Source organism: Gobio gobio (assembly GCF_949357685.1).
Source record: "Gobio gobio genome assembly, chromosome: 8".
Lineage (NCBI taxonomy): Eukaryota > Metazoa > Chordata > Actinopteri > Cypriniformes > Gobionidae > Gobio > Gobio gobio.
The window spans coordinates 41,959,634-41,973,240 of record NC_137114.1 but is presented as its reverse complement, the minus strand read 5'-3'; the positions used below and the strand labels follow the sequence as shown (position 1 = coordinate 41,973,240).

The 13,607-nt window shown below is 38.6% G+C and overlaps 1 protein-coding gene across 4 annotated transcripts in view; it reads left to right on the top strand.

The window, feature by feature from the left end:
• Positions 1-13,607, top strand: part of LOC307131121 (protein turtle homolog B-like) — a 96,200-nt gene that overhangs the window by 72,971 nt on the left and 9,622 nt on the right. For all 4 annotated transcript variants that reach the window (XM_079824607.1, XM_079824609.1, XM_079824608.1 and 1 more), the window contains exons 6-11: positions 279-420; positions 2,622-2,767; positions 9,356-9,498; positions 9,591-9,731; positions 9,817-9,936; positions 10,031-10,181. In XM_079824607.1, the coding sequence (XP_079680733.1) occupies positions 279-420; positions 2,622-2,767; positions 9,356-9,498; positions 9,591-9,731; positions 9,817-9,936; positions 10,031-10,181 (843 nt within the window). The remainder of the gene's footprint in view (positions 1-278; positions 421-2,621; positions 2,768-9,355; positions 9,499-9,590; positions 9,732-9,816; positions 9,937-10,030; positions 10,182-13,607) is intronic.

The window sequence follows — 13,607 nt, the reverse complement described above, 5'->3', positions numbered from 1 at the left end:
GTCACTGGTTCATTGTTTTGTTAATTAGTCTTGTGTGGCAATTGGTTGATCTTGGCTCAGGACCAAACAATATTCTCATAATTGCAATATCTTGTCTAAATCTCACGCTTTCTTGTAATTTTGTTTTTTATACCTCACAAGCACAGTTTTGTTTCTTATAACTGCAACTTTATTGCTCACTATTGCAACTTTACTTTCAGCTCATATTAGTCTAAAAATAACCTTAATTTTGCAGTTTTAGTCTGTCTATAACCCCTGTCACTGTTTGCCTCCACCAGGTCCTCCGTACATTGTGTCACCACCTGAGAACATCACTGTTAACATATCCCAGAATGCCCAATTTACGTGCCAAGCAGAGGCGTATCCTGGCAACCTGACCTACACTTGGTTCTGGGAGGAAGACAACGTCTACTTCAAGAAGTAAAGTTATGATCGAGTTCACTTCTGTGCCAAGTCTCATAGTCTTGAATACAGAAACTGTTGTGTGTGTCTGCCACGGTTTTAGATTAGAGCCACATATATTTTTAGACCCAGAATCCCTGAATCTCAAGCCCTCTACAGCTGCATTAAGGCAAATTCTAGCGCAGTTGACACGGAGGCGCACACAGCAGGTTTTTATGCCGGGATGGGAACATCTTGTGACACTGTGCTTGTGTCATCACATGCCTAAAAAAACATGCTGATCATCTGAAGCCGAGCCAGGAGCTGTTCTGACTCCCCCAAGCGCGGCCGTATTGACCCTCTCTATGCAGGGCTGTAGTCTGTTCCTCTCTGTGGAAACTGGCCAGAATAGTGTGAGGGGCGGACGGATGTTCATGGGAACATTCAACATACCACTGTGTAAAAACACTAGTGGACACTGACATTTGTAAAATTAACCTCAAGAAGTAACTATTTATTTGCTCAGAACAAGTAATTTTTCTGAAGGCAAACACGTATATAAAGGAAGGGTCTTCAACAGGGGTCCGAAGCAAAAAAATAATATAAAGTTAACTTAAACCAAAGCTACTTAGGTTAAGAAGCTAATATTCATCTGAATGCCAGTTAGTTGCCATCAGTTATAATTGTATAATGTATGGAATGCTGTTTCTGCCTTAGAGTAAAAAATAAAATGTTCTCTTATTATTATTTATTTATATTTTTATTTATCTAAAAAAATCTTTATTTTTCATAAGTGTGACAAATGTATGGAAGCTTGTTTCCGCCACAGAATAAAACATTTTAAAAGATAATTGTGACTTTTTATCTCACAATTGTGTTTACATCTCGCAATTCTGACTTTTTTTCCTTAGAATTCTGATATAGTCAGAATTGTGAGATATAATGTCAGAATTGCGACATATAAAGTCAGAATTGTGAGATATAAAGTCAGAATTGTGAGATATAAAGTCAGAATTGCGAGATATAAAGTCAGAATTACGAGATATATAGTGAGAATTGTGAGATATAAAGTCAGAATTACGAGATATATAGTGAGAATTGTGAGATATAAAGTCAGAATTGTGAGATATAAAGTCAGAATTGCGACATATAAAGTCAGAATTGTGAGATATAAAGTCAGAATTGTGAGATATAAAGTCAGAATTACGAGATATATAGTCAGAATTGTGAGATATAAAGTCCGAATTGTGAGATATAAAGTCCGAATTTTGAGATATAAAGTCAGAATTGTGAGATATAAAGTCAGAATTGTGAGATATAAAGTCAGAATTACGAGATATAAAGTCAGAATTGTGAGATATAAAGTCAGAATTACGAGATATACAGTAAGAATTGTGAGATATAAAGTCAGAATTGTGAGATATAAAGTCAGAATTGTGAGATATAAAGTCAGAATTGTGAGATATAAAGTCAGAATTGTGAGATATAAAGTCAGAATTACGAGATATAAAGTCAGAATTATGAGATATAAAGTCAGAATTGTAAGATATAAAGTCAGAATTACGAGATATAAAGTAAGAATTGTGAGATATAAAGTCAGAATTGTGAGATATAAAGTCAGAATTGTGAGATATAAAGTCAGAATTGTGAGATATAAAGTCAGAATTACGAGATATACAGTAAGAATTGTGAGATATAAAGTCAGAATTGTGAGATATAAAGTCAGAATTGTAAGATATAAAGTCAGAATTGTGAGATATAAAGTCAGAATTGTGAGATATAAAGTCAGAATTGTGAGATATAAAGTCAGAATTTTGAGATATAAAGTCAGAATTACGAGATATAAAGTCAGAATTGTGAGATATAAAGTCAGAATTGTGAGATATAAAGTCAGAATTGTGAGATATAAAGTCAGAATTACGAGATATAAAGTCAGAATTGTGAGATATAAAGTCAGAATTGCGAGATATAATTTATTATTAATTTGTTAAATTTTTATAATCACACCCTTTAAACTCACAATTGCAGCTTGAATTCTGGCATTTTTTTTTTTACTTTATCTAACAATCATGGCTTGTATTTTTTCTCACAACCTTTCTCACAATCATCTTCTGTATTATTTACTCTAGCCAGAAACAGGCTTTCATAATAATGAGGCATCATAGCTTCTATTCTTCTCCGTGTACAAATGCATTTAATAATATTTTTCAAACAGATCATCTCTCTTCTCTTCCCTTCAGTGATCTGAAGCTCCGTGTGCGCATCTTTATTGATGGAACCCTCATTATCTACAGAGTGAAGCCAGAGGATGCTGGGAAATATACCTGCAGCCCTAGTAACAGCCTGGGCATATCCCCGTCTGCTTCAGCTTACCTGACCGTGCAATGTGAGTTTCACCTCCAACCTCTTAACCCCTATCCCTCCCTCTCACTTTGTAACAAATCCTTCCCTCGCGGGTCAAAATGACCCGAAGCCCTAAAATTATACTTTTTTTTTTTTTTGTCCAGAAAGCTTATTTCATTTCATTTTGCTAATATTGTTAGCAGATACAGTTTTTCAGATATTTTTTCTTTTATTCACCTAATTAGTAGATTTTATCAAAAAATAATAAAAAAATAATAATTTAAGCGTCACATTCTTTCAACTTGAAATCAAAATAACTCACAATTGCATGCATAGCCCTTTTAATTCAGCTCAAAATATCTTACATTGGGTGTATTTGTCAAACTCTTGTGGAAAAATAATAACATAACATGATATTTCATGACTCTTGCCAGTAGATGGCCTTATAGCTCTATATGGAGCAAATGAGTTTTAGCATTTTTACTTTGATTTATGAGCATGATTAGGTTTTTCTATGTATACTGAAGCATTCCTCACAAATTGACCCGCAAGGGAAGGATTTGTTACTTTTTTACATTTTAACACAAAAAAAATCATCCTCGAATCCAGTCAATTTTTCTTTTGTGTATTCGTGGTCCAAGTGCAACAAAAGTCCTAGGGTCTTGGACCACTCCGATGAACACTCTTTTTAAAAATGAGTTTTGAGTCAAAATGACCCAAGGGAAGGATGAGGACAGCCTGCAGCACCAGGCCTGCATTTGAAATCTCAGTCTATGTCTTGTGTTTCTTTGAGGTGTTTTATGTAATTGGTGTCTGTCACGTTCAGGGAGAGAGCTATTTACACCCTTTGAGATGCCGTGGTGACTGCCAGGCATCTGAGATGTCCTAGTTACTGCCTCTCTCTGGAGGGTTTGAGAGTTTGTTTCCATCTGCACCAGGACTCTTGAGGTGCTGCAGGAAGTGGCGGATAAGCCCAGAGTCTGAGCTGCCTCTCTGTCTGTCTGTCTCTATGTCGTTCTCTCTCTTGGTTAGAGAAGACAGATTGGAAGAGCCTTACTTCCTGTGGTCATCATGAAAAATTGGAATCTTGACAGTTGTGAATGACAGCCAAGAGTTCTCACTGAAGCAACTTCATTATTATAAAACAAATGGTTCCAACTCTGAAATCTGATTGGATGAGACACGTTCGGCACAATACGGTGCGTTCAAGATCGTATTTACGAGTTGAACACACATGAACGCCACCACAAAGTCGTAAATACCAGAGGGAAGTGTGGGATTTTCTTTGAGGGGCGTCTCAATGAGAAAAATGACAGAATACCACAATACTTATAGGTATTTAGCAGTGACGTTGTCAGGCTTTTTTTTTATTTACATGAAATAAGTGAATTACATTTTCCTAGCGCTAGTCCGGCTCATTTGCAGGGTTCGTTTCATCGAAATTATCCACGCACACACATTAGATTTGGCACAGGTTTTACACCGGATGCCCATCCTGACGCAAACCAGATATGAGAGTACTGGGACACACACTCACACACACTCCTACGGCCAATTTGGCATGTCCAATACACCTAACCTGCATGTCTTTGGACTGTGTGGGAAAAACCGGAGCACCCGGAGGAAACTTGAACCGGGGACCTTCTTGCTGTGACGTGCCATCCCTAGCAAAATAAGCTAATTGCCTGCACAAAATATGATAGCATTGTAATATACCAATATAATATTATGTATCAATAAAGTTTACAGTGGCTTCTCATATTAGTTCAAACATAAAAAAAGCAAAGCACACCTGCACATTCTTTGTTCATTTTCTAGAAGTAGAATGAAAAAACCTTGCTGTTTTTGTGTAAATTAAGAGAAGGTACATCTATATCTTGATCTGACAAAAGTGACTTGAACACACTTGACGTCGTGAGCATGACTTCCCAACTCATAAATACAAATTTCCCAGGAGGACTTGAACGCAGTCAACGTTCCAAACCTACATTATCACCTACAGTTAGACTAATAAAATATATATGAAATTATTGTGATTATCATAATTAAGAAATGTAATTATTTGTACTGACAGCATTATCACATCATTATAAACATATTATGTTACATTACAGTACCATCTATCAATTTTCCAAATTGCTTGTCCCATTGGGTTGCAGGATATTGTATTATATTATATTATATTATATTATATTATATTATATTATATTATATTATATTATATTATATTATATTATATTATATTATATTATATTATATTATATTATATTATATTATATTATATTATATTAATTATATTATATTATATTATATTATATTATATTATATTATATTATATTATATTTAGTCCTGTCAACTTGATTAAAAAATAAGTAATTAATTGCACATTTTGTCTGTAATTAATTGCAATTTTTTTTTTTATTGATTATAATTATGAACAAACAACACAGAATGATGCCAAAATCCCTGTTTTATCGCGTGTATATATATATAGCTTTCAATTATACTGTAATGTTGAATGTCTATCATTAATGTTTAAAAAAAAAATCATAGAGACATCAGTAGCTATATTAGTATAGACTTGGTCGACATTACTGGGAACGCCGGCAAAACGTCATAATCCACCATATGCCGTGGGGGGAAACAAGCTATTAGAATGAATGCACACAGACCTTGTTAGACGCTTTATCTTTACTCTTTATAATGGTTACGATTTATTTTTGCTTGGTGCAGTCCCGAAAAGTTGACATGTGGCGTTCTGCACCTCTTATAAGTTAAAAAACCCTGATCTGAAGTTTTATACTGCCAAATAAACAGACGGAGCTGTTCGTCAATTCCGAAAGCCTGCAATACGTCCATTATAATTAAACATTTGCACTACATCATGTCATCAAGTCATTATAATAATAATTATTGTAATATTAAAAATATTATTGTAAAGATGAAAAAAAGTGATTTCATTAATTGCAATGGCAAAACTTTGTTGAACAAAACGCCAATAAAGTCATACTTGTCACGGGACTCGTTAAAGCAGTTTTTCAACGATGAGCGATCACATACCCATATAATGCGTGAGGTTATTAACGTACAAAACATTTAAAAGTCTTCTTTATTTCATGATGGGAAGGGCTGGGCTCATGCTTGCGCTTCAAGCTGATAGTCACATAATATGTACGACACTTGTACATTTTTTCGTCAAAATGCATGCTGCTCTCACAAATATTACACATAATAGCTTGGCTACTTCATAAATCACCCAGTCTTTTGATGAAGACGGTTGCTATAAAAAGTAAATAAAAAAACTTTGCTATTGTCAGTAATTCTAATAATATTGTGACACTGACATGTCAACTCCAAATATCAATTTCATAGCACAAGACGCGTTTTATTTTAAAACGTTAAATGTATGTAATACATACTTTTAATCCATTAAATTCAGGAACACTGAATTGACGTGTCCATCGAAAGACTGAAGTGATTTATGAAGTAGGCATGTCATACCTATTTGGGGGTCGGTGGAGCAGCATGTATTTCGATGAGAAAATGACTCCTCTGGCCATTGATTCCGTTGGGTCGTTTATCAGTCACAGATACTGTACAGACAATCTGACCCGATATGGCTCAGTTTTTCTATAGATCTTGCTCTGTCGAGCGGCAAAAGTGATTCTACACAGGCTAAACTGGGTTAACCCCATGCATTTACATTGTGGGGGATTGGACTGTTTTCGACTCCGCCCCCACGCCACGCCCCCAGCTATGACACGACGCCAACCAAGTTTATCAGTGATGCTGGCCGTCATTCATAAAAAAGATGCCATTACAACAAATATTCTAAAAATACTCTTGAAATTGTTTCTACATTAATTTGGAGAGTAACTGTGAAATTACTCAGATTTTTTTTAATCACGATTAATTACAGACAAAATGTGTGATTAATTTGTTATTTTTTAATCGATTGACAGCACTAATTATAATATAATCTACTTCAGGCGTGCGTTTCCCTGAAAATAACTGCACACCTTAGAACGTCAACCAATCAGATTAGAGGGCGTATCAAATTTGAACGATTGCTTTTGTCTCTCAATTTACCACCCAGAACAGTGTATCACCATGACCCACTATATCATCACGGCAGAAAAGAGGTCAGGGGTGACAAGGGGGCCTTAATGAAGTAACCGAGGGGAAATATAGCACGGCAGTTTGAAGAGAGAAGAGATTAGTGGTGGAAAAGCACATTATATTGTGTCATATGCAGAGCAGAGTCTGGCTGTCTCATTAGCAGCCCGCTCTTCTGTGCCGCTGGGGTTGTGCTACATCAGTCAGCGACACCCCAGGGCTGCTGCAGGTGAGAGAACTTCACAGGAAGGGCTTTAAATAACACTTACATGCTCTGTTACAACACATCACTTACACAAGCTCCCGAACACTGTCAAGACACGAGATATGTGTTTATATCGATTTTTATATATATAACTTGTATGAACCATCTTTTGATGGCTGTTTTTAACTGGGTTTAACTTGCAATCAACATTGGATTTATTTTTGGGGTAAAAATGTTGGCATCTATTAACGGGCGGAATCCAGTCATTTCATTAGGAATCCACACTATCAAGTTGCTCACTTGGCTATGCCGGGTTGACCAACAGAAAGGTGCTTGGTTTGAAAATGAGTGCGAGTGGCAGTTCATACATCGCCACACTATTGACAAAATTGACACCATACACACTATTGACAATAATTTCATGTTGACTTACATTTTTTTAATGTTTTCTAATCTGCTATCTAACTTTTTCACCCATGTAACGCTGTGTGTTGGTATGGGAAGAAGGAGGTGGGAACCGGTGGAAATAAACACAAAACGAAAGTAAAATGAGCAGCCTCTCACAGACAGCTGCCGCACACCCATAACAAAACATAAACAAAACACAACGTAAAATCCAGGCCTGGTCCTCTCTCGTCCTTCACTGTCGCCGTTCCTCTTTTTATGCCTTCGAAGCTGCTCCATGAAATACAAGACCGTTGCGGTATGCAGCTGGCGCTCATTATCTCTCACGCCACTGGCCTCGCCCCATTCTCACGGTCCCTCTGCCCGTCTTGCTTGCCACATACCTCCATCGCCCCTCGGCAGCTCTAACCCCCCACCCCTCTTGATCCGGTTCCCGGACACACTGCAACCAGCCGAGAGGCTCTCACTCACGGTGCCATGCGATGGTACTGAGAAGACCAACACAGAGAAGACCAACACAGGACCCCGAAGTGTCTGCAGAGACCGTGATTAGACTCCCCCTGCAACTGCCTCATCGACACGGCATCTCAATAAACCCGTCTCCGGCGTGTTGACTCCGATTGTTCGAATATTACAATTAAATAATACTTAAATCGATATGTCATCCTCAATAAACCCGTCTACAGCGTGTTGCCTCCGATCATTCGAATATTGCACTTTAATAATTATTTAATCAACATCATCCTCAATAAACCCGTCTCCAGCATGTTGCCCCCGGTCCCTCGAATATTCCGATCTATTATGACCTCTGACCTGTAAAGCTGCCAGAATAATAATACGCTGTTTGTTAATTGGCCAGAGGAGAACTGGCACCCCGACTGAGCCTGGTTTCTCCCAAGGTTTATTTTTCTCCATTAGGTCACCTAATGGGGTTTTGGTTTCCTTGCCACTGTTGCCTCTGGCTTGGCGTGCTCAGTTGGGGACACTAAATTTTTCAACTAAACATCGAAATAAATCTAATTAATAAACTAAATTAACCATTTAAACTAAATTACTGATCTAATTATTGATCTAAAGCCATTCACTGTATGATAATTGAAATGAACTGATGACATCAGCGTTTTTTCCAGAATGGCTATACAGCTGAATAAAATTATGCTGCATTATTTTCCTGTTTAACACTGTAAAGCTGCTTTGAAACAATCTACATTGTTAAAAGCGCTATATAAATAAAGTTGGCTTGACTTGACTACTGGACGCTCGGTGGATGGCTCGACACTCCTCCACCTCCTGGCGGCCGGCGATGGCTCCTCCCCCGCTCCCTGCTCCTCCCCAAACATGGCGGACAGCAACAGGCTCCGGCCTACAACAAACAGCGACTCCTCCGCTCCCTCTCGGACAGCAGCCACCCCACCTTGACCCAGGAGCACGGCAGCAAGCTCTCCGTCCCACCTGTTCTTCACTCGCTCCAGCACCACCGCCTCGGGCAGCTACTCGCAGTCTCTGCTCCTCCGTGCTGCCTGACCTCATCAGCACCGCAATCCCCCTCAGCAGCAAGGGCTCTCCGAAAGCATGTTCCTCCTATATCCCGGGGAAGAAGATGCCAGGAACCGGCGAATGTTTAAACACTTTAATATATAAATAAACACAAAATTAAAGTAAAATCATAATAAAACATAAACAAAACACAACGTAAAATCCAGGCCTGGTCTTCTCTCGTCCTTCACTGTAGTCGTTCCTCCTTTTATGCCTCCGAAGCTCCTCCTTGAGATATGAGACCGGTGCGGCACGCAGCTGGCACTCCTCATCACTCACGCCACCGGCCTCGCCATGTTCTCACAGTCCTTCTGCCTCGTCCTGCTTGCCACATCCCTTATTCCTGTTTGGATTGTAACCTCTCCGCAGACCCTGCCCGTGTTGTGAACATGCCACCTGTCATATACGTCCCAAGAAAGTTGCCGGGAATCATTCGCTGCCCAGTGGATGCCAACCCTCCAGTTTTGTCAGTCCGATGGGAGAAAGATGGCTACCCACTCAGAATCGAGAAGGTCTGTAGACTTCTGACGTCTGAAATGTAGAGACTCTGGACTGTTTGACAACACTTCAGATCACTGATTGCTCTCCTCTGCTCCTCTCACAGTACCCTGGATGGAGCCAAATGGCAGATGGAAGCATTCGGGTGGCAGAGGTCACTGAAGACTCCCTTGGCACCTACACCTGTGTGCCTTACAATGTCCTAGGAACCATGGGACAGTCCCCTCCGGCCACTCTGGTGCTAAAGGTGAGTCAGTACATCTTAATTAAAGGGGCCAGGAATCACCATTTCCTTGAAGGTTTGTGTGTTGAACGTCATCATGTGACCCCAGGACCCCCCTTACTTCAATGTGAGGCCCGGGGGGGAGTACCGTCAGGAGGCGGGGAGAGAGCTGGTCATCCCCTGCGCTGCTTCCGGAGACCCTGAGATTCCAACCATCGTATGGAGAAAGGTAACATGACCCACCAGGACACTGAGTATAATATATATATATTCCCCTTGCCATGGATAGACATAAACTGTTTATTATGTTGTGCTTTGTCAAGGTCGGGAAGCCCAGCAGAAGCAAACATAACATCTTACAAAGTGGTAGCTTGCAATTCATGTCTCTGAGCAAAGAGGATCACGGAGAGTGGGAATGTGTCGCCACCAACGTAGTAACAAGCATCACTGCCAGCACACGCCTTTTTGTAATAGGTAAATAACTATCTATCTATCTATCTATCTATCTATCTATCTATCTATCTATCTATCTATCTATCTATCTATCTATCTATCTATCTATCTATCTATCTATCTATCTATCTATCTATCTATCTATCTATCTATCTATCTATCTATCTATCTATCTATCTATCTATCTATCTATCTAACTGTCTGTCTGTCTGTCTGTCTGTCTGTCTGTCTGTCTGTCTGTCTGTCTGTCTGTCTCTATCTATCTATCTATCTATCTATCTATCTATCTATCTATCTATCTATCTATCTATCTATCTATCTATCTGTCTGTCTGTCTGTCTGTCTGTCTGTCTGTCTGTCTGTCTGTCTGTCTGTCTGTCTGTCTGTCTGTCCGTCTGTATCTATCTGTCTGTCTGTCTGACTGTCTGTCTATCTATCCGTCTGTCTGTCCTCCTGTCTATCAAAATAATTTCATAAATGCAATATTTTTATACATTAATTTAATTAAAACATTTTACTGCATGTTTTTGAAGGTTTTTGAAGGACACTAAATACGTCACATATGTGATTTCTCATCATATGCCAGACAGGAAGTGTAGACTAGGACATTGCGATTCCCAGCCAAGCGGCACAAGTGAGTCATTACAGTAGGGGGCCGTGTAGCTCGTGGGGGCTCTAACTCAGCTGTCACGTCTGTGAGTTCGCCCTCGGATGACAAGTGATGTGTCAGCAGGCACACAACACCACACACACTTTATTTGTTTGGTGATGGACTGGTGTCATGACAGTCTAAAGATTATGCTTAATGAGGGAGCAATTAACAGCTTCTCCCCAGCTGCTAGGTGCCGATAAGAGATGTGATGGAACTCCTGAATCCATCCTCCACTTCAGAGTCTTCATCGTCTTGAGCGGTCGGTGCTCTGCTGCTATTATCAGACTGGGTCAGTCTGTGCTTGGAGTTTGTTTATTGTCTAGTCAGAAAACATAAGTGAGAGGAGGTTCAGGTCAGACAAATGGATCTCCTGTTCTTCAGTTCCTCATAAATCTCTCTAGCTGTGTCTGACAAGGCTAAATCCATCTTGGAAAGTTGTTGTTTTTGGAACAAACAGCCTTAGACCTAAAAAATTGTAGGATTGAAAGAAATGAATACTTTAGTTCAGCAAGGATGCATTAAACTGATCAAAAGTGACCAGTAAAGAATTTTATTTTGTTACAAAAAATAAAATAAAAATAATTCTAATATATGCTGTCTTTTTAACTTTCTATTCATCAAAGACAGAGTAATAATAAAAGTTTCAAAAGTATCAAAGTAATAATAAAAAAAAGTTTCTTGACCAATAAATTACATTTCAAAATGTATTCGATTAAAATGCTTATATTAAGTTGTAATATTTCACAATATTACTATTTTTACTGTAATTTTGATTAAATATATTTTTTAAAAACATTAAAAAATCTTACCGACCCCAAACATTTAAACAATAATGTATAATTGTGTTTTTAATAGTAATTGTGAGTTTCTGCCTGAGTTTTACCAGAGAGTAAGAGAGTAAGATAAACTGTAAAACAAGAAGATGCTTGCCTATGCAAAACTGTTACTATGCGGTTGCTAAGATGTTTTGCTTGGTTGCTCATTGGCCCAAGGCAAAAGAACCCAACCCCAAGTACAATATTTTAGCAAGAAATAGCTCAGCTAAAAAAAACATGATTTGATGTGTCATTTATCCATAACACAAACAAAAAAGTAATGTGCCAAAGTTGAATACTTAGTGTTAGTGGTTTATTCAAATCCATAACATTGCATGTATGAGCAATCGTAACAGTGGTGTAAAGTATTTGAATAAATATAATTTGTTACTGTACTTAAGTATCTTTTAGTTTTACTATCAAAGATATGAGCAACTGTTACACTCTACTTGCTACATTTTTGTATGGGTATATGTACTCCATACATTTGTGATGAGTAATGCAATTACTCCTTACATTTTGCATGAAAGTGATATGGCCGTCTACAAGGCATTAAAGGTACTATGTCTTGTGCATTTATTTTATTTATCCATTATATTGAAGAGACCTTTTTGAAGGATATGGGTTTACTTATGCCCTTTTTGAGCACTTGAGTTTAACTGAGACTTTAACTGACGCTTAAGAAGCTGTTGTGTTGAGTGCAATATCGAGGTGTTCAGTTTTATTTCGACTTTAGAAGATAAACATGTCCTTTTATTTGTCATCACAGTTGAACTGTTTCTTGTTTTTCACTGGCATGTCTCTTAAGGCTGATTTATACTTCTGCGTCGGACCTGCCTCTACGCTGTAGGCTACACGTCGGTTTTCATTTAAAAATCCCGAAAAAAGTAACGACTTCACTCAGAGAAGCTGTCAATTATGATGTCACACCCCCGTTTCTATATATCATCAAATAAATAACTAAAAGCAAACTTATTTAAAAAACAAACGCTTGAAATGAAACCATCGTGATAAAAACTGCCTAAAATGACAGAAGCCATCTTTGGGAAAAAAATTATTTGAAGTGTAATTTGATTGTTTAGTTTGTCTCGCATCCGTTAGAATACATGGAGGGGTGGGGATTATGAGCTATACTGGGACCAACCACCTGGGGGCGATCAAGACGCGTCAGCTTCAGTTTTTAACAATCACAATCACAGCGCTTGCGGTCCACGTAGAATTGACGCATTGATACATTTTTGGAGAGGTGCGCGTCAGGCTACGCCATAGGCTACACACAGCCTATGACGTAGCTACGTGGGTTCGACGCAGAAGTATAAATCACCCTTCAGGTGTCGAGGACTAGCACATCTTTGAGCCTACATTCAGTACGTAAGGGATAATCCATGGCTAGCTGTGCATTAAAGGTGCAGTGGCATCTAGTGGTGAGGTTGTGAATTGCACCCCCCCCCCCCCTTTCGGAGCACATAGAGAAGCTACGGTGGCCGACAATAGTGAGTAGCTAGCGCTCTGTAGAGAAGTTTGTCCGTTTAGGGCTAGAAACATGGCGATTTTAAGGGGACCCGCAGTGTATGGAGCTAGAAATGGCTCATTCTAAGGTAATAAAAACAACGGTACATTATGTAAGGTCTTTGTACACCACTGAAAACATAGTAATATATATTATATTGCGTTTCTGTCAATAGATCCTCATAAATACTACACACTGAAACGATTTTAAAGCAAGTTGTGGAGGCAAAGAACCTCCCAGCGTGAAGCAAAGTGTGTTTAAATCGTTTAATGCACAGCTAGCTGTGGATTATCCCCCTTATACCATGGTAATTTGCCAGCATTTAAAGCTGTTATTGATGTTTGCAGCGCAATATTTGACCGGAATGGTCAAAATTACAGTTATTTTCGTCAGTTAGATCTAGCATTCTGCCCACTTTGAATCAGACACAGTGATAAAGTAGTGGGTAACATTACATTTATTTGAATGAA